At 39.0% G+C, this 19,627-nt stretch overlaps 1 protein-coding gene across 2 annotated transcripts in view; it reads left to right on the top strand.

The window, feature by feature from the left end:
* znf609b (zinc finger protein 609b) overlaps positions 1-19,627 on the top strand; it is a 73,478-nt gene that overhangs the window by 10,267 nt on the left and 43,584 nt on the right. For both annotated transcript variants that reach the window (XM_029498182.1, XM_029498183.1), the window contains exon 2: positions 11,460-12,345. In XM_029498182.1, coding sequence (XP_029354042.1) covers positions 11,587-12,345 — 759 coding nt within the window. In that variant the 5' untranslated portion in view covers positions 11,460-11,586. The remainder of the gene's footprint in view (positions 1-11,459; positions 12,346-19,627) is intronic.

The following is a 19,627-nucleotide window of genomic DNA, read 5'->3' on the forward strand; positions in this document are numbered from 1 at the left end:
CGGTATTAGGCTTTCAGGAAGAAAATCTGTTAAAAGAATCTTTGCCAGGGCTGCAAAGATGGATTTTGTGCTGTTTCGGGTGGAAAGAAAGAAACATGCCTGTCAGTTAAACTTAGTTGTGATTTCACGAGTTAATAATCCTAGTTTGAGGCCTGACATCTAACTGGCAGCATTTGCACATGATGAGAAAATAACAGAGACCTTTAGCTTGCCATGTACTCTCCTCAAACTAATAAGGTGCAACAGTCTCCACACTGATTAGCACATATAAACATTACCTCTTGTTAACCACCTCATCAACAATATTGCAGCTATTTCTTTAATTCCAATCCTCTTGCATTAGAATATGTTGTGCTTAACTTGGTTTTATTGTTTGTGATACCTGGAAGTGCTATGCAATAAATGAATATTGGAACACATCAGTAACAGTAACAATTGAGGAAAAGCAAAAATCATTTTCTTTTAGAATCATCTACTTGAACATTTTGAACATTGACATCATCATTGATGCTGTGTTCCTCACAATTTGTCAGATTTTTGTCCAGCAGGTGCGGTTGTGTGAAACTCATGGTCATCTTGTTTGAGCACTTGGCTGCAAAGCAAGACCAATTGTAAAGACTAATTGTTAATTTCAAAACACTGTTGCAGCACTGCATGATGGAAGACATCCTGACATTTTATTTATACAAGCTCTAATATTTGCCCCTGAAGGGGTGTTAGTTGTCATCACCAAAGTCAACACAGAGCACTTCAATGGCTCCCTTATCTCCACAGGTACTTTCCCCGCGTATGAATAATTCTTTTTCATGGTTAGTGGTGAGGTTCCCTTGCCTTGTTTTCTGATTTTTATTGTGGATTTTTGAAGTCAGAAACCTTGAGAAAACCCTTTTCATGCACAGGTATACTAACCTTTTGCGTGAAGCTATGACCAAATTGACATTCTATATATTGCACTTGATCTTGCACATCTTCAGTTTTCTAGACAGGGGATCCCTCCATTTTATAGGACGCTCATTTGATGTAGTTTTACACTAACTTAAGTGTCTTAAAATACTATCTGATCTCTATCTCTCAACATTTTGCTGAAGCGTTGGTACTTGATTATTTAATTCACTGCATTTAAATGAGTTAGTGAAACCTAGGCCATTCTCTGACAGTAGAATGAGCCCCCTTTATCAATCATAATATCGGGCATTACCACAGAGGTCCCACGCTGTTATTGTGGTGTTATGCAGATGACAACAGTGTGTACGCCGTTAGCTTTACAAAGAGTTTCAAAACCGGCTAATCTAATCTGGACATGCCATCTAAAGGGGTGTTACTCATTTTATCACTGCTGAACTTTTAAGGCAGAAGTGATAATTCCATAATGAACATTGTTGTATTGTTTAATTAATAATATACCATAGAAATAAGAAAAGCAGAGAACCCTAACCCAACCAAGTATTAAATGGCAAATTGCTACTACTTGTTATTGTAATCATTAGATTAATTAATGCTATTGATGTTATTGGACTACTTCCATGCATCGACATGTTTAGTGTTAAGGAATCAAAATCTGTTAGGGAGGCGTGCAACATTTCATGAATCATTTGGCCAACAGAGAATGAATCTGCAACTAACACAAATTTATGACATTTTCTTCTATACTTAAGTGATTCTGTAGAAAATAATGACCAAAAAGGATTAACCAAATTCTGATCGTGATTGTTAGTAGCAGTCATAATCAGTTTAATATTGCAAACAACATATTTTCAGCAGTCCTTTGTACCGCGCTAGTTACAAACTCTACACCTTAATTTTTTTTTTTTAAAGAGTCATGGCATTTAATGAAAAGACCTCTTTAGCTCCGAACAGGTTCTTTCCTCCGCATCATGGAGGGTTTCTCCAGCCACATGAAAATGGCTTATTATGATTTAACCACATGCCACCAAGCAGATGGATTTTAATAATGATATACAGGCTGTCCATTAAGCCTCTTTACAAATTAAAATATTTATTCCAAAAGCAAATGAGCAGACAAATATGTGGAAATTATTATGGAATGAGGAGTAAATATTGATGTTTTTTGTTTTTTTTTTTGCCTCATTTAATACACCTCTAACATTGGAACCATTAATTGCACAAAGCACATCAAGACAGTACTCGATTTCTTCCCATGTTCGCTTTAGCATAGCCTTGTCAGTGGTCGCAATGGCGTCAGTGATATCCTGTATCTTTGATCAATACATAATATCTTTAACATAACCCCAGAGAAAGAAGTCCAAGGGAGTGATATCTGGTGAACGAGATGCCATCCCTTCCAATCCACCGGTCTGAGAATGTTTGATTTAGTAACCCTTGAGCATGCAGTCCCCAATATGATGGTGCACCAACTTGCCGGAAAATGATGGTTGGTTGAAAGTCATCAAATTGTGGTGCCAAATATTCAGTCAAAAGTTCAAGGTAAACATTTGCAGTAATTGTTGTCTTGTGGAAGATAAGTGGACCAATGATTCGATTGCACATAATCCCACACCACACATTCACCTTTGGACTATCTCGGTGAAGTTCCCTTGTCACATGGGAGTGTTCTGATCCCCAGATTCTCACATTATGTGTTTTCAGTTTCCCTGAATGAAACACGAAACGTTTCATCACTAAAACAAACTTGAGGCACTCGAGCCCCTGTAACAGTTGTACCTTGAAAGCGTATAATTGCAAGTTTTTGTATAGGACTTTGTGCACTGTTTAACGTGGTAGCTCTAACTGTCTGGCAGCAGGACAGATGGACTTTGCTGGAGGATGACCAAAGGCTTGTCTTGCGAGATCAATGTTTTCCCTAGATGTTCTTGGGAGTTCACTCCTCTCTTTGTCCAACATTGTCCCTGACTCCATAAATTTCTTGTCCCATGCACAAATTGACGTTGGATCTCCTCCATACTTGAGTTTGCGTATCTGATTTTATTTCAGTAAACCATGATAAACATTATGCCTTCTCTTGAGGAGTAGCCATTTTTATAGGGGTTCATTTACCACTACCTATTTCATCAACAGGGTACCTGAAATACACAAATGCAATGTGATTTACAAACTTTGATAACCGCTGAATACATACAACAAATCTGATTAAGATATCTCATCAGTTGCCTTTGTAATAATTTTAAATTGTAAAGAAACTTTATGGACACCCTATATTAAATAGCATAAAAAATTTCTTTGTGAAGTCTGTCCACTGAGAGATTAAGCACACACTCCATTGAAGTGAATTTACAATTGGCCACAAACACAATCAAGTGTGACACAGTAGATGCTGCTGCTGCTGCTGCTGCTGCTGCTGCTACTATATCGACTTGCATTGAGACAGTGTCTCAATTATGGAATGAAGAAACCAAAGATAATTAGAAGTGTTTTCAGAATCTAAGTGACTGGCTTTTGTAATTCAGAAATCATGGCAGAGTGGGAATGGCTGAGCATGTTAATGGAGCTGCTCTTGTTTCTGCCAGAATCCTCCTTGAGCGCAGGAAAAATCAATCTGGCACCTTGTCAGTATTTACAATTGGTACTTCTTTACTCTCTGGCCAATGTGTAAGTGTTCTTTCCGACCTCTGTATCAGCTGCTGCTGCACACTAGCCACAATCTGATTATTTATTTGCACCTTGTGATGAATCTGATTCCCAGTTTAGACTGGCCAACACTATGTAGGTTAGACAGGATTGTCGTCTCATGTTTTTCTTTCAAAAACTATTGTAGAATAATGTGGACACCATGCTGACAATGAAGTTGTTTCCAGTCATCTATACATTAATGTGACAACAGTTTTCATTTTTGAATGCCCAAGTGACTTTCATTCATACAAAGGTTTGTGTACTTCTCTGGGATGGGACTCTTTTACTATCTCACGATTGAATTCGATCACGATTTTTGGGGCAACGATTTGATTCAAAAGTTGATTTTTTTTAAAATTTATTTATTTATTTTAATCAAATCTTTGCAAACCTGGCACACTGTGTCTCATGTCAAGCTAAGTCTTCTTGGTCATTCGGTAAATAGATCACGAAAAAATAGAATTCATTATAAACACGGAATAACATGGAACTGGCCGACATTTTATATATATATATATATATATATATATATATATAATGGAGTGAATAAATAAATAAATGAACGAATGGGGTGACTTGAATGTAATGGGTGTGGTTTGATTTCCAGTGGGGGCATCTGAACATGTCTAGGTTAATATGTTAATTGGTGACGAGTCATGGACTGGGCTACAGCAAGGAACACCCCCCAAGCTCTTTTGGCTTCATTTATATATTTTCATTTATCTATTATTACCTTTTTTCGTGCTTACTTAACTAAACTTTCTCTTCATAATACACAATGGCCACCGTCCATTAGCTCATGGTGAAGCCAAAGGACAGAATTATCGAATATCAAAAGTGAGAAACTGCAAGTGATTTTACATTACTGTGACCTGACGAACTGCATTTGTAACATCTGGGTGTGGCAAAGCTATTACCCTTTGTCTTGTTATTGAATGGAATAATAGCATTTTAAATTCATGTCACTCGAGTCAGCATGTGACCTTCCTCATAGATGTAACACAGCATTGACTGATGCCGATGCCAGGGCTGCATTGGCTATTCAATTCACAAAAATATGGAAAAGTATTTGAGTTGAGTAAATGTAAAAAAAAAAAAGTCTACAATTTTCAGTTCAGTGTGTGGGAAATTATTAGACATTCAGCATGTCCTACTACAGCTACTACTGACAATTATATCAATTACCAAAAAAAAAAAAAAAAAAACCCCAACCCAAAAACCTCAACAACAAGCTAAAGTGTTAGTTCTAAAGCACGTACATTCACTCTGACACTCAGCACCAAAGGCTGTAGTTCATTATTACAGGGGTTGTATTTCACTTCATGATTGTGAGGATTGCGCATATTTTATTTGTATGCTTCAGAGCACTCATAAAACGCGACTTTCCTGCAGGGAATTACTGTGATGTTTTACTGTAATCAGCGTTAATGGTAAAATGACTAGCTGCAGTGCTGTTTGAGTCTGGACTGTCTTTCATAGAGCATTCTAATCTCCCACCTCAGGCTTCTAAAAGCCTCCTCCCTCTCCATAGGTGCTTTCGCACTGGAGGAACTTTCCCATAGTTCTTACAAATGTTGGAGAAAGATGTAGGCATACTACATGCAATGCCACCATTTTTAAAAAGCCTGTTTACAATGTTTGCCGAGTAAACACGGAAAAGAGATTGGTGAAAAACAGCAAAAAAGATTTCTCGCCTCTTGGCTCTTCATCTTGCTCTTTCAACCACATAATTCGCACGCTTCATTTTGAACTGTGTTATTATGACACTCAGGATACACAACACATAGCTCTTATCACAGCGTCCTCCATCTCATCGTCGTCGTTCTTGTAGTAGTATGTAGTGCAGAAGCGACGTTGCTATACCGTCACGTTACTACTGGTGGTGCAAATGCATGCAGATAAAAGGCCTTAGAATGTTTGTAGTTCTCATGGGAGTTTGGTTTGTGTGTAGTTTGTAGTTGGTTAGTTTGGTTTGTAGTTCCTATCAAATGAGAGCCTAGAACTGTAATCAGATTGCGTAAATTACTTATGTCACCGCCCCAATGTGAGTCATTTAAGGGGGAAATTCCCCCTCATTTTGAAAAATGAATTTCAAGCCCTGTTTTTAAATCAAGAGTACCTGCCTAAATGGTGATCAAATCAGATGACCTGGAAACCCTCATGCAGATGTCTTATGACATCCATAGTTGCTGAAGTCAAAAACCTTGCTGTTGCCTCAGACTCAGCCCTCTGTTCTGATGCATATCAGGGACATAACTAAAAGAGCCCCCCCCCCCATGAAGAACTTTGCATGACTGTGCCCCTCTCCTTCTCATTCTGCTGCTGAAACTCTCCTCCATGCCTTCATTACATCCCGTCTGGACTACTGCAATGCCCTCTTTGGTATACCCACTCAGAGATTAAACAGACTGCAGTATGTACAAAATTCAGCTGCCAGAATTCTTTCCAACACAAGGTATTGGGAACACATCCCCCCACCCTCCAGCAGCTACACTGGCCTTAAGTCAAATACCGCATCTGCTTTAGAGTTCTTCTAGTCTACAAATCTCTCCACTGCTTGCCGCCACCTTACTTGTCCACACTACTACAATCCCTACACGTTTCCTTGTTCATCACGCTCCTCCGATGGTCCTCTACTCTCCATTAACCCCTTGAGCTTCCGCACCATGGGTGACAGGGCTTTCAGTGTGGCTGGCCCGAAGCTCTGGCAGGCTCTCCGTGAAGTTCTGCGACACAGTCCATCCTTTGCTTTCATTTTAACACAACTACAAACAAACCTGCACAGATTAGCCTTTCCTGTTACAACATAATTTTAACACATGAACTCATTGTTTGCCTTTTTATTTCATTACTTATTTATCTACAATCCAGTGTCAATGCTGCTCTTTTAACCCGTATTTGTGTTTGATCATTGCTCGTGAAGGGTCTTGGGGCGTTTTGAAAGGCTTTTCTAAGTAAAATGTGTCATTATTATTATTGTAACACCTAAACCGCATAGTTTGATTCATCTACCTGAAGTGTTGATGTAATTGTGTATACTTGGCAGTAGCTAGGGACCAATTATCCTTTCTTTCAAAGAGAAAAAACTGGATATAAAACTACCATGGACAATGATACAGTTTTAGGCAGTGTTAATGTGAGACCTTTGTTTTTCAATGGATCAAACCAGAGGCAGATAATCAGTCAGTGCACAGTCTGCATATTTCACACTTTTTTTGGTTACTATCAGTTTGAGACACAGCTACCAGTCCAAGAGATGCAGCCAGGGAGTCAATACCTTTTTGAGTATAATGCCCAAAAATGTGTGTGTTCAGCAGTAGCATACAACAGTGGTCTCAGTTAGTTTCTAAATTAGTCTAAATATAGTCTCACAATTTGACACAGAAATGGAAATTCTAATGTTTCCATAAAATGCAGGGCCATCCAAATGAATGATCTATGACACAATACATGTGTACAAATATTAAATTAGCTCCAAGTCATCCTTGGCTGCTGATTGGGACTTCCTGTTGACATATTTACTGATAAAGATGCTGGCTGACCCACAAACTCCTGATTCCCATCACCTGGACTGACTCAGAGCATTTCTATTTAGGTAATCAGCTCAAGCTCACAATCCAATTACGTGGAGGTTACTGTGGGCCTCCGTGGATGACAAACTGCCTTTTAAATAACCTGCAGAGAAAAAGATGTGCATCGCCAGAGTTTGCATTCGGAGTTTTAGTGTGGCATTCATGTTTGATATATAGTTGTTTTTTAACCAGTAACCTTACCATGTGGCATGAGACTCACAACATTTTGTTAGCAAATAATTGTCTTGTGTTTGGGGAGAAAAAAGGAAAATTGGAAAGGAAAACCAATGCAATTATTGATTCTGCTTATCAGACCCATTCTTTGCTGGTTCCCTCAGTGATACCTGATCAGTTTCTTGTGTGGGGAAAACCATACCATACCAGACAGTTTTATCTCTGTGTCTGTAGAAATCAACTAAGAAGAGCTCTCGGCCCATCTTAGTTGTAGCTGTAATGGCAATAGAGTGCTGTAGTGCTGTTGTTGGTGTTTTCAGATTGCATTTATTTGATGCTTTAGCCTGACTCTTTCATATTTGGAGTCATGGCTTGTCCATGTTTGGTTTTAGAGGGAATAATAAAATTGAAGAAAAATTGTGTAGATTGTTACACTGACCAGAAATTAAATGTTCTAAAATTTGGGATAGTAATTGAATTGTTGTATATGCTTTTTTGGTGTGGAGGGGCGTCTTCCCCCCAAAGTAATAGTCATACTAAAATGATCAAAAGTTACACAAACCATATTGTCGCTTTGGCCGTTTGGTTTATTGTTGTAGTTGGATGTTGGCCCAGCCCAAGTGCTCATGGAGAACTGTCACTGGTCAACCATCAGTGCTTGTTTGAAACACAGAGCTTCAGTGATGCTGGCCATGTAGAATTTGGAGGTGTTAAAATCTCCTCTGTGAGCCATGATAAACCAGACTGTTCCCTGCATCTCTGCAAGACAATTTAAAGTAACTTTGGAGAAGCGTTTTTCAGTCCTTAATGAGGTTTGGAGCACTGGGAGCAGAGATGAAGCAATAATCATTATGAATGTATATGTACCTCGATTAAAAACATCATAACTTGGTGTATGTTTTTAAGTTTATAATTATAGCAGGAACAATTGCAGAGAAAGATCTCACTTGCATACTAGACAATATGCAAGCTCATTATTATGAGACACATTAACTAAACACATTAATAATGATTTTGTTTTAAGTGGAAACTTTTTCACAATCATACTGTGAAGCTTTCAGGTTGGCACATGCCTATAATATGAAGGTCTGTTTATATGTTTGCCAGATAAGGAGTTGATTAACTTTACTGTAATTATGTGCTCTGCATTATAATACGCACAACGCATGACAACATGTATGCTCTCTGTGCACATGTTGTTTTCCACCTTTCTTTACCTCACCAGCCTTATGTAAAGAAAAAGCAGCCAGCCCCAGAACCATCATGACAGATAAAACTTAGTGTTATTTCGGTTTGATGCACAGATGGTGTTTCTAACAGTCAAATGCAGGCAACTACAAAATGCCAGGGCTGAATTTTATGCAGCTTCCACACCAAATTGACAAGAAATGCCTTTTACCCTCTGTTTTTTTTTTTTCCCTTCCCCCTGAGCTTTCAAGGCAGAATCACCCTGAGGTGGCCTCTGTGATAGATAGCTGAATGATACTGGATCTGTGAAAAAAGGACAAGCACTCTGGGACTTGCACAGCTCGCGTGCCTTTCGCTCAACAGGGCACTCACTGGGACGTTTCCTCAGTGGGGACTTTTTTTTTTTTTTTTTTTTTTTTTTTATAAAGGGGCTAGCACTACACTACCTGCTAAGGGCAGTACAGTAGGTCAACTGCTGATAGAGTCACAACCTTTCTTCCACAAATTAGACCTCACAACTATTTACCCAGTCAAACAGGGACAGCTGCCTCTCTCCACCCTCCAAAACCTGCCACCACTGTTGTTCCTTTGGGGAGCCATCTGTGAGGTTCAACAGTTTTACCTCTATCACTGCTCAGGGTGATATAAATGGCCCCTTAACTGAATCACCATGGGCTCTGTGTTACGCAGCTGCCATTTTGTTTTAATGAGAGCTGAGTAATAGTTGATGTTGCAAAATGAATCAGTTTATGTCTTTTGAAGGGAACAAAGACTAGGGCACCTTGGCTATAGCAGTTAAATCAACATTTGTTTGATGTTATAACTCAACTATCTTTGAGCTCACCCATTATGAGGAGATTACGTATATTGTACCACTAATTCTAATAAATTAGAGAATATGCTAATGCACTATACAATCTGTTTGGATGAGGTCATAGTTATTGGAGAGCCTTCAGGGGTTAACTGGGGGAACTCGTTGGCACAAGCTGCTTTATTTCTGGTTTAAAATTTCATACAAACGTGCAGTTTTTGTCATAATTTTTATCAGTTGAACATTTAACAAGGTTTAGCAGTGGAACTAATATCTCAGATAAAATAGTCATATTCCTACTGTTTCATCCACTCTGTTCATGTGATGAAATGCCTTTATAGTAAGACAAATATGTGGGAATGTTTTTTTGGGTAAAACACATTGTATTTATGTTAGATCTCTGCGCTATTTATTTTACCCACTTATTAGCACCGCAAGCAAGTATCTGCGGTTATTTGGCACACAAATGATTTTAAAGTTTAAAGTTAGCAGTAGGCTGTGATTGGGCTGCAACTTACTGTTATTTATGATTTAATAAGCTGTTTTTGACTAATTCTTCTGTTCTTAAAAAAGTAGCCAAATAACAAATAGCAAAATAGAAATTTTACATTAAAATTTATTTAAGCTGTTAAATAGTTGCTGCTAAGTTTGTTAGTAAAATAGTTCAAATAGCTCAAATAGTTTATGTAATTAAAAACTTTTTTTAATTAAAGCTCTTGATCAGCCAAGGTAATGTATTGTTAAAATAGCAAATCATGATGAGGTCACAATGTCTTGACCTGAATAAGGATCCCTGTAAGAGCAAATCTGTGAAGAAAAATCTTTTGTGTATTGACTAGAAAATACAGGATTTATTTCTGAAGGTCCGAAAGATAATACAAACACATAAATGGCCACCTCTTAGAAATAAAATCCCACACTCAATTATTTGTCAAGAAGCTCTTTTCGGGGTTCCATTGTGTTTGGCTGTGTTTTGTCACTGGTGTCTGCAGCTCTAAGAGGATAATCAGCATTCATGCCTGTGCAAAGCTGTATTGATCTGATCACCCCAGAGCCCTTTGCGCTCAGGTTTGCTTCTCCCTCATGTTCCTGACTGCATGAACAGATGAGAACTAAGCATGCGGATCTTAATTGTTTACCTATGCGGAGTGGGCTCTTTGGGGGCTGTAAGAGCAAGCTTTTCAAAAAATTAGCAGATTCTTCTTGTGTTAATGATTGATTCTCATGTTTTAAACCATCAGCACCAGGCTATTCACAGTTTCTGAGGAGTTAAATTTAGCGTCTCGACTGAAAGATTTGCAAGGTCTTCATTTAAGAAATAGAAACATTCTTTTGGTGAACTATAACTTAGGTTTCAAGACCAGACTATCGGGTTTTCTATCACCACTGTATAGTTACTGCATAACTATACTGTATAACTCAGTTTAGTTGATAGATTACATATCTTCAGGTTTCACGTTGAATCACAGTTCATATGCTTTTTTTTCTTTCTATCATGTTATTTTGTAAGTAGGTTCAAAATTAGATGCAGCTGGGATCTGTATAGCAGTGTTGTATTTACTTCCCAAAACATATGAAACATGATGACCTTTGTGTAGACAACTACAACAAACCGGTCCTCTCCTGAGACATACACTGGTTCATTCATGTTTCTAAGCTCCCCTAGTAATTTGAGATTACCATTGTGTTGTTGAGTTGAAAAGGCATGGCTCCATAAACCGTGTGGGGGTGTGTGAGACCAGCTACTCCTTATTTATCAGCAGTGACACTATTAGCAGTGCCTCGTGAAAAGAGAGCTAGTCATTCAGAACAGTGGGGCCACCTTGGCTGTCAAAGCAGGATTTAGGCTACATTTCCCATGGTTGCCATGACGACTGTGGGAAGTGATTATAAAGAGAGGGTTTCAGAGTAGTGCTGTCACACCAGTGGGTATTGCCATAGTGGTTTGCGCAGTGATCATCAGAGAATTATTGGCCCATGATCAAATGACTTTTTTTTTCTTTTTTTTTGTGTGTGTGTCTTGTACCCTATGAAATGTTCAGCTCTGTGATAACAACTGCAGTTCTATTGTTTCTGTGTCTGAATTATTTGACTAACATAACTCTCTTTTCTCATTTCTCTTTCAGGGAATATGTGGTTAAATGGGACAGGAACGAGCAGACCGTGAGGATTCTCTAACCCGTGCCCCGGAGTCCCAACCGTCTGAGAGGGTGTCGGACCTCACTGAGGCAATCCTGGGCCGTTGGCACTAAAATGTCCCTAAGTGGTGGCACTGCAGGCGGGAAAGGTGTGGACTCTAATGCGGTGGACACTTACGATAGCGGGGATGAGTGGGATATTGGTGTTGGAAATCTGATTATTGACCTCGACGCTGACTTAGAGAAAGACAAACTTGAGATGTCTGGTACCAAGGACGGCATGGCAGCACCTCCAAGTGCAGTGGCAGCATTGCCTGACAACATCAGGTTTGTTAGTCCAGTATCTGGCTCTCAAAGCAAGGAAAGCAAATCCAAATACAAGCGCAGTAAGAACTCTAAAGACAATGCTAGCAAAGCTTCAGCTGGAGATGGGGGGAAAAAGGAAACTACAGGACGGACTCAGGGGGAGCCAACAGGCACAGCATCAAGTGCAGGAGCTGCTGGCGGTAATTCCACCTCTGGAAGGAACATGGAGAAGGGGGGCAAAGCCTCCCGAGGTGTTCTGAGTAGTAAAAAAGAGAAAGATGGGGCTACCGGGAAAAGTAAGAAGGACAAAACAGATGGAGCCCCAGTCGTGGCAATAGCTGCTGCGGAGAAGGATGTTGTGGCTCAAGGCCACGTCGCTTTGGGGAATAGCCGTAATACATCCTTTGAGAACACACAATCAACAGACTTGGCAGAAGCCAATCAAATGGGGAATATTGCACTTGAACCTGTTGGGATAGTACCAGCATTGGCCACAAAGACTGAAGCAGAGGAGGTAGAAAACGGTAATAGTGAATGCAAGACATTAAAGAAGGTGAAAAATGAAAAGGTAAGTTTTTCTCTTTGCTATCTCTTGATGCATAGATTTGTTTGCTGAATTAATACATATTTTAACTGCTCAGCCTTGGTTGGTGTTTGTTTTCGTCGAAGACTAAACAAACAACAAAAAAACTGATCCTCATGCAAACATTGTTCTGCTTTGTAAAATTTTAACTTCAAATAAAGCAGTGCTAGCAAGCATGCTAGAGCTCCCTGAGCTCCTTGTTTTTAAAAAAACAAACAAACAAAAAAAAAAAACCAAAACAAAACAGTTTGGTCCATTTTCCAGAGGCCATTAACAATGGTGGAGGTGTATTTGAAACAATTTGAAATAGCAGCCGTGTGAATTAATACAGGACACAATAGGACTGAAGATTGCAGCACTCTTGGAGTTGTGCTCTGGGATAGCCTGTCCCTAACAGCAAAACTGAGAGATACACTGCTTTCCCCTGAAGCTGTCAGACATGGGATGCATAAAAAGATCTACTGCTGTTTTCTCTTATTAGCACATGGTGAAAAAGGGCACTCTTGATGAATATGAAACCAGCTACAGGAAATGGCCCTCACAGTGGTGTTTTCTGTCCTTATCAGTGGAGGCTTGATTCATTTTCAAAGGGTGTATAAGTACATCGAAACAAAAAAAAGTTTTATGCTTGAAGTGAATATTAAGCCAACATCTGTTGCAATTAACTAGGAAGGTGTCAGGTTTGCTGGCTCATGTACAGTACCTAAGTCCTAATGTCAGATAAGGGAATTGTTCCCATTTGTCAGTCTAGAATATAATGGATACTGTCAGCCGTATACATCGCATTACGCCTGTGAAGTTAAATAAATGTCACATTGTGCTCTACTTTTTTCTTTTTCAATCACACAATTTCAATGATGACATTGTCATAAAAGAACAATATAAAGATCCATGTAGCTGTTCACCCACACTTATCTTGTTCACTCAGAGTTGATCTATCACTGTGTCTATTGTACGCCTCATAGCAGCCTTTTCATGCTCTCACAGTATAAAAGACAGCAGAGCAGGGAGGTGTTGAGGACTGTTTTTGTCTGTCATCGTGTTCCATTCTTAATCCCACAAGCCCCAGTAATGCCTGGTGGAGCAGTATGTGGGGGAGGGAGCTAGTGCAAAACACGCCTTCGTCGTTTTTCCTGCTGCTCTGAAAGTGGCATGGGGGATGGGCTGTGAGGAAGCCTGTTTGATTCCTTAAATCCAGGACACCCAGTCATGAACACAAGCTGCAGAGTCTCCTTGGAGTGAATGCAATGAAAGGAAATTTCAGGAAATTCTTTGCCATCATAATGTACTTAGAATGAAAGGCTTTTGAGGGTGAGCCACATGAATTGGTTGACAGCACTGAATAAAGGATGAAGCTGACTGAAGAAAAGTATCCATCAAAACGTGATGAAAAAAAGAATGTGATTATGTTACTCAACACAACAATTTTGTCTTGAAAAGCAGTTTTTAAGTCGGCAATGCCAGTTAATGGATATGTTGAATACATCAAACCAAAAAAATATTATATGTATGTTAAAACAGCCAGTGTTAACGGCACCGCCTCTGCCTCAACATGGAGAATGAGTCCTGTCCTGACATTTTTCAGGGAAGAGGGACAGGGCCAGGCCAAGCACAACAATAGTTAAGATGGACATAGACCTAGCCTTGATACAAGTGACCTTGATAATACTACTTGATAAAACTCACTCATGTTTGAATGGCCGCAAGATAAGAATTTGTGGGATTGGTAAAAGGCAAGTGTGGGAAGAAATTAGAGCTAAAGAGAAAATGAAACTATCATTAATACAGAAACTGCTGCTTGTAGCATGTGTTGCAGTTTTTAAAGGCAATGCTAAGAACCATTCCTGAGGTTAACATACTGATTTAGTGTTTTTAAATGTGGGAAAAAAGCACAGCTACTAGTGTGTTAACACTTTCCGCACCAGAGTTTGATAAAAAATTTGCCAGATAGCCTTTTTGATCATATCCACTAACCTTTGAAGGCTCGCTAAAAATGTTTTGTTAGGAGTATGTAAACATCAAATACAAGAAGAAAGAGCAGAGCTTCAGCTTTTAAACAGAAAAAAAATATTTTATTCTATTTTGATTTATTCTTGAGTTATCAACATTTGAATATTGGTCACTTTCATGAAACAAACGAGAAAATCACTATTTTATCAAAGACATTTACTTTTGAGATACATCTGACTTGCTATTTACATTTTGACAGTTTTTCATTTACATTGTAACAATGTCTGCAAAATAACAAAAATAAAATAATAATAACAGTCAGTTTGAACCTATCCCATTCGCCTCCACTGTCACCCCCATCTCTGTGTCTGCTAGTGCATCTCTCTGTTTCCCTGTCTCCCATGTCTCCTTCATCTGCTCTTTGCCTGTCGCTTCTAAATTCTTCTAAAGAAACACTGTATATGAAATTGTCCAAGTCTGCATCCATAAGAACCTTTATTGCTTCTAACGTTTTAAGTTTTTACCATGGAGCCAGCACTTTCCATCTCAAGGTGCAATGATGGTGCATACGCTGTTGCTGTGGGATAAAAGTGTGTTATTTGTAGTCAATTACGTAGTTTTCTGGAAGAGCTTCTGCTTTGTTTGATTTTGGACCCAGGAGTGCCATAGTAATTCACAAGATCCGCAACAGTGCCGCCTATATTATAACTGTGAAAACGCAGATTACCAGAAAATCTCGTCAATGGTGGGGAAAGTGTGAATCAATTAGTCAAGTAGTCAGTTGATAAGAAATTACTATTTTAACCCTTTTACACCAGGCGTGCTGCTGGCAGCGGATTCGCACAGCCGCACTTCAAATTACTGTAAGTTAGCGAATGTTTGCTCCATTGGAGATAATCCATCAGTTTCTGAAAGTTGGGAAGTTGTATATAGGGCCATTACAGTAACTCCACTCACACTGTTGCCAGAAGTCGGCAAATCTGCTCCTTCATTGTTAACCATTAATACACTCTTTTAGGGCTGAAATGATTCCTCGAATAATTTGAGTACCTTGATTACAAAAAATTATCAAGGAATTTATTTCTGCCTCAAGGAATCGTTTAATTTTTTTAGGGCATGGTATTTCGCCTGCTACTTTTAATGTCACGGAGTCAGAACAGTCTCATAATGAATGAACTCTCGCAGGGTTTTTTCACGAATGCACATTATTTGTTTCGTAGTTGTATTTCGGACCCGCTAATACACACAATCTGTTTCGCAAATACACACGCTTTGCTTCACAAACATGATTTGTATGCAAACCTATCATTTAAATTCAGCACGCGCTTTGCTTCACTTTATAAATTCACGGAGCATACAAATTGCTAAATGTGCATTTATGAAATCTGTACATTGAATTTTGAGACTGACCTGACATTGCAGGTCAGTCAACACCACCATTGGCTGATAAAGCTGTCAGTCGAATGTAGGTTTCTCATTGGAAGATTCATCAGCCAATCATATGGCTTCTTACATTTTGCAAATGCGCCATGCAACATACAGTCACATAGTTTATGTTCATTCAAACATTTAACTTTGCTAAGCAGGATGATTCAACTAATTCAATGACATTGCGTGGTTGGTGTAAGTCAATGGAGAGCTCTTGATTGTTTTCCCCGCTGGTGTGGGCGGGGCATAAATGTGCTCTATCTCTATGGAGGAAAGACATGACGGCGACGAAAGCGACGGCGAAAAAGATAAATGTTGATTGTCTAAAAAAGGAAACCAATTGTTCATTATTAAGTGAAATATCTTATTTTCTCATTTATGTTTATAATTACTCTTTAACTAAACAAAAATATGTTTTATCTGATTACTCAATTAATCGATAGAATTTTCAGTAGAATGCTCGACTACTAAAGTATTCAATAGCCCTACATTCTTTGGACATGTGAATTGTGTAAATTGCTGAATATTGAAGGTTCTGTTCTGGAAAAATGGGCAAAAGTACTTGGTCACAGGACACTTTCTGGTCGTTTTATGGTTAAAATGAGCAGGTGGACTAAAGGAATCTTTGGTGTTCGAGGCTTAAGAGCAAGTGATCTATTAAATATTTCTTTCATTTTCAACCGAAAATAGTTGAAAAAAGAGGAGAAAACATCTGTGAATTTCAGCCTTTCAAAAGAAAATTTTACATATTATCAGTGTAATCTGAACATTTCTGGTTGTTCAAAATAGACAAGATTTAGGAAGTTGTTCATCTCAGATGAGATGTTTTTATATGTCATAAGTAAAATGATAAATTGAAAAATGAGATAGTTTCATTGTTCTTTTACAGCATCTTATTTTAGAAATTGTTGTCTCTCAGCTTATTTGGACCTCTGCATGTCAAACAGCTTCCAGCGCCAAACTAAATGTGCTATTCAGTGAGAGACCTTAATTGACAGGTTGTTCAGTAGGCAAGACATGCATTAGCCAACACTTCTTAAAGTTTAAATTGGTTACAATTCTAGTAGCTAGCAAAAAAACTAAAGTTTGCATGCCTAATCAAGTGGAACCATCCTGGCTCTGTAACAGATATTCCCATTGGCCACAGTTGATGCAAAGGACGAGAGTTCCTGAACGCCACTGTCATCTCAGACAGTAACATAATCCCAGTGTGACGAATGAGCACTTCTCTAAACTGTTGTTCATCACAGCTGTGGGAGCACAATAACATTTCCTCATTACACACAGTTCACCGTATTATTGATTAATCAGCTAACTGACTCTCCAAAAGAAAAACAAACAAACAAAAAAAAAAACCCCAATGCCTTAAAGTCTGAGATTAGAAATGGCAAATGTTTGGTATAAATACAAAATAATGGCTGATTAGGTTTTGTTTGATTAACTAGCAGTTGTCGTGCTAGTCTTTGTATCTTGAAAAAAAAATTGTGATAAATGCTAGCTGACCCGACTCATATCTCCACATTAGCGAACATGCAAGCTTATGTGCTGATGTTTAAAGTAATTTGTTTTTGCCATTTATGGCCTGTAAAATGTAAAACTAGCCTTTTCTTATTTCAACAAGTGAATTTCCTTTTCCCTTTTTCTCAATGGCTTTACAGAATCATATTCAAAAATGTGAACACAACCTTTGTGCACCTTTTCTAAAGTCTGTGTCATGTGCACATTAGGATTGGTTTAATTAAAAAGTACACACACAGCAGCAAATACAAATACTGCTGTCAAGTGTATAAACTGCTGTGGAAATTTGTCAGCCTGGTTACAATTTATCTGTTAATTTAAAAGAACTAGCTGTCTTGTGTCTATGTGTAATCTGAGCATTAATCGGTATGCGTCTCAGTAGCAATCTTGTTCTCCATGGCAGAGGTGTAATAGCACGGTTACATTGTTGGTGTCCTAAGTTAAATCTCCCCAAAGCTTTGGCTCTCTGATGGTGAATAAATCATCTCTACTTCCTTCGTACAAGTGCTAACCACCTCTGAGTGTGTCTCGTCCTCCCACCTCTCATTATACAAATCTAGAGGAGTAAGGCATTCATCAGCTCCCTCAATGTGCCACTGGCCTTGATAAATGGAGCAGCTCTCATGGAAAATTACATTGGCAATGTTACTTTGAAAAGAGGCGAGAGAAAGGAAGGCTGCACTTGAATGAAAGAGCACAGCCACTGCTCTGCATTTCTGCTGATGTCCAGCTCGGGGAGTGGAGAGATTTCATGAGAGCTAGCTTGAGTTCTTTCTCTCTTTGCCTGTGCCTTACTGATTGTTGCTATTGTGTTACATCTCATTCCTTTTAAGTAGTTCCAGGACTTTTAAGCGCTCTGGAAAAGAAGAAAGATTGCGACTTACTTTAAGAAGTGGAGCAAATTATATCAAGAACCTCACAACAAAGTGAGGCTTTTGACTTACCTGTCGGTGTTCCTGGAAAGCTAATGCTGTAGAGTTGTAGATTTGTCAAGAGAACAATTATGCAGATGAAATGAAGCATCTAACATGTTTCAAACAAGCTATATCTTCCTTGTATTTTGCGCAAACATGCAGCCTTCAGAATGCAGGGGATTTCCTCAACTTATTCTGCTTGCATGGATTGCACCAGAATACTCTGGTCTGGCCCTTTCACACATTGGTTCAATCGTATGAATACAATTGACCTCACTGTGATGATAGAAAACAATTTTGTCCATTCCATGTCACTGATCACTTTACTGGTTTCTAATCACATCCTACTTAAAATTGTCTGCTTTCAATAAATTCCACATCCATAGAAACATGATAAATAATTCAATAATAAGCGTGGATTATCTGATAGCCATGGTTCATAGCACTTGAGATTTCTTGAGTTGTTGTCCCTGCCCATTTGAAGCACTCACCCTTAGGGAGTCCCTCTCTCTGCTACAGGAAGAAAACATTAGACATTAATTCATTTCCATATGGCAGCAGGGCAGCATGGTGGTTAGCGCTGTTGCCCCACAATAAGAAGGTCGCGGGTTTGGTCCCCGGCCTGGGACCTTTCTGTGCAGAGTTTGTATGTTCCCCTCGTGCTTGCATGGGTTCCCTTTGAATACTGCAATTTCCTTCCACCGTCCAAAGATATGCATGTTTACATTGGTTGGTGACTCTAAAATGTCTGCAGGTCTAAGTGTGAGTGGTTATTGGTCCCTTTGTTTCTCTGTATGTTGGCCCTGTGATGGACTGGGGACCTGTCCAGGGTGCACCCTGCCCTCGCCCTGTGTGAGCTGGGATTGGCTCCAGCAACTCCAGCAATGGAAATAAGTGGTGGAAGATGAATGAATGATTGAATGCTTTACACATCTACAATCAGCTGCTGCTGTCAAAATAACGTGCAATGTTTTAAACTTTCAGACAATGCAAAACACTAGACTAGATGAAATATAAAATAAGGTCATTTTATGTTATAGTTATAGTAATACCATCGGTTAGCTCTCTTATATTTTCATTAAATGTGAATGTCCGTGTGCCACGGATTTCAGTAGACAACACACACATGCCATGCATACCACACATTTTCAAGGTTTACAGTGTCTTATCCCTCACTCACATGCCAGTGCAAATCAAAATAGTAAAAAACAAACCCATGCTGCAGCCAGTCCAGTGGTTCTGCACTTTCAATTAAATAGAATTTTATGATTCACATTGCTGTAAAGACGAGTCATCAACAGTAGAAATCAATATGAGCGACCCCATTGTACCAGATGACATAGCCCATGCAGCAGACCCAGATTCAGAAGTTCAATTAGAAAAAGAATGTACCATGAAGTTTATAGTCTTGTCGCACAGGAAATCACTGTCCACAGGCACCACAGGTTTTATTGTTT

Source organism: Echeneis naucrates, chromosome 3 (assembly GCF_900963305.1).
Source record: "Echeneis naucrates chromosome 3, fEcheNa1.1, whole genome shotgun sequence".
Taxonomy (NCBI): Eukaryota; Metazoa; Chordata; class Actinopteri; order Carangiformes; family Echeneidae; genus Echeneis; species Echeneis naucrates.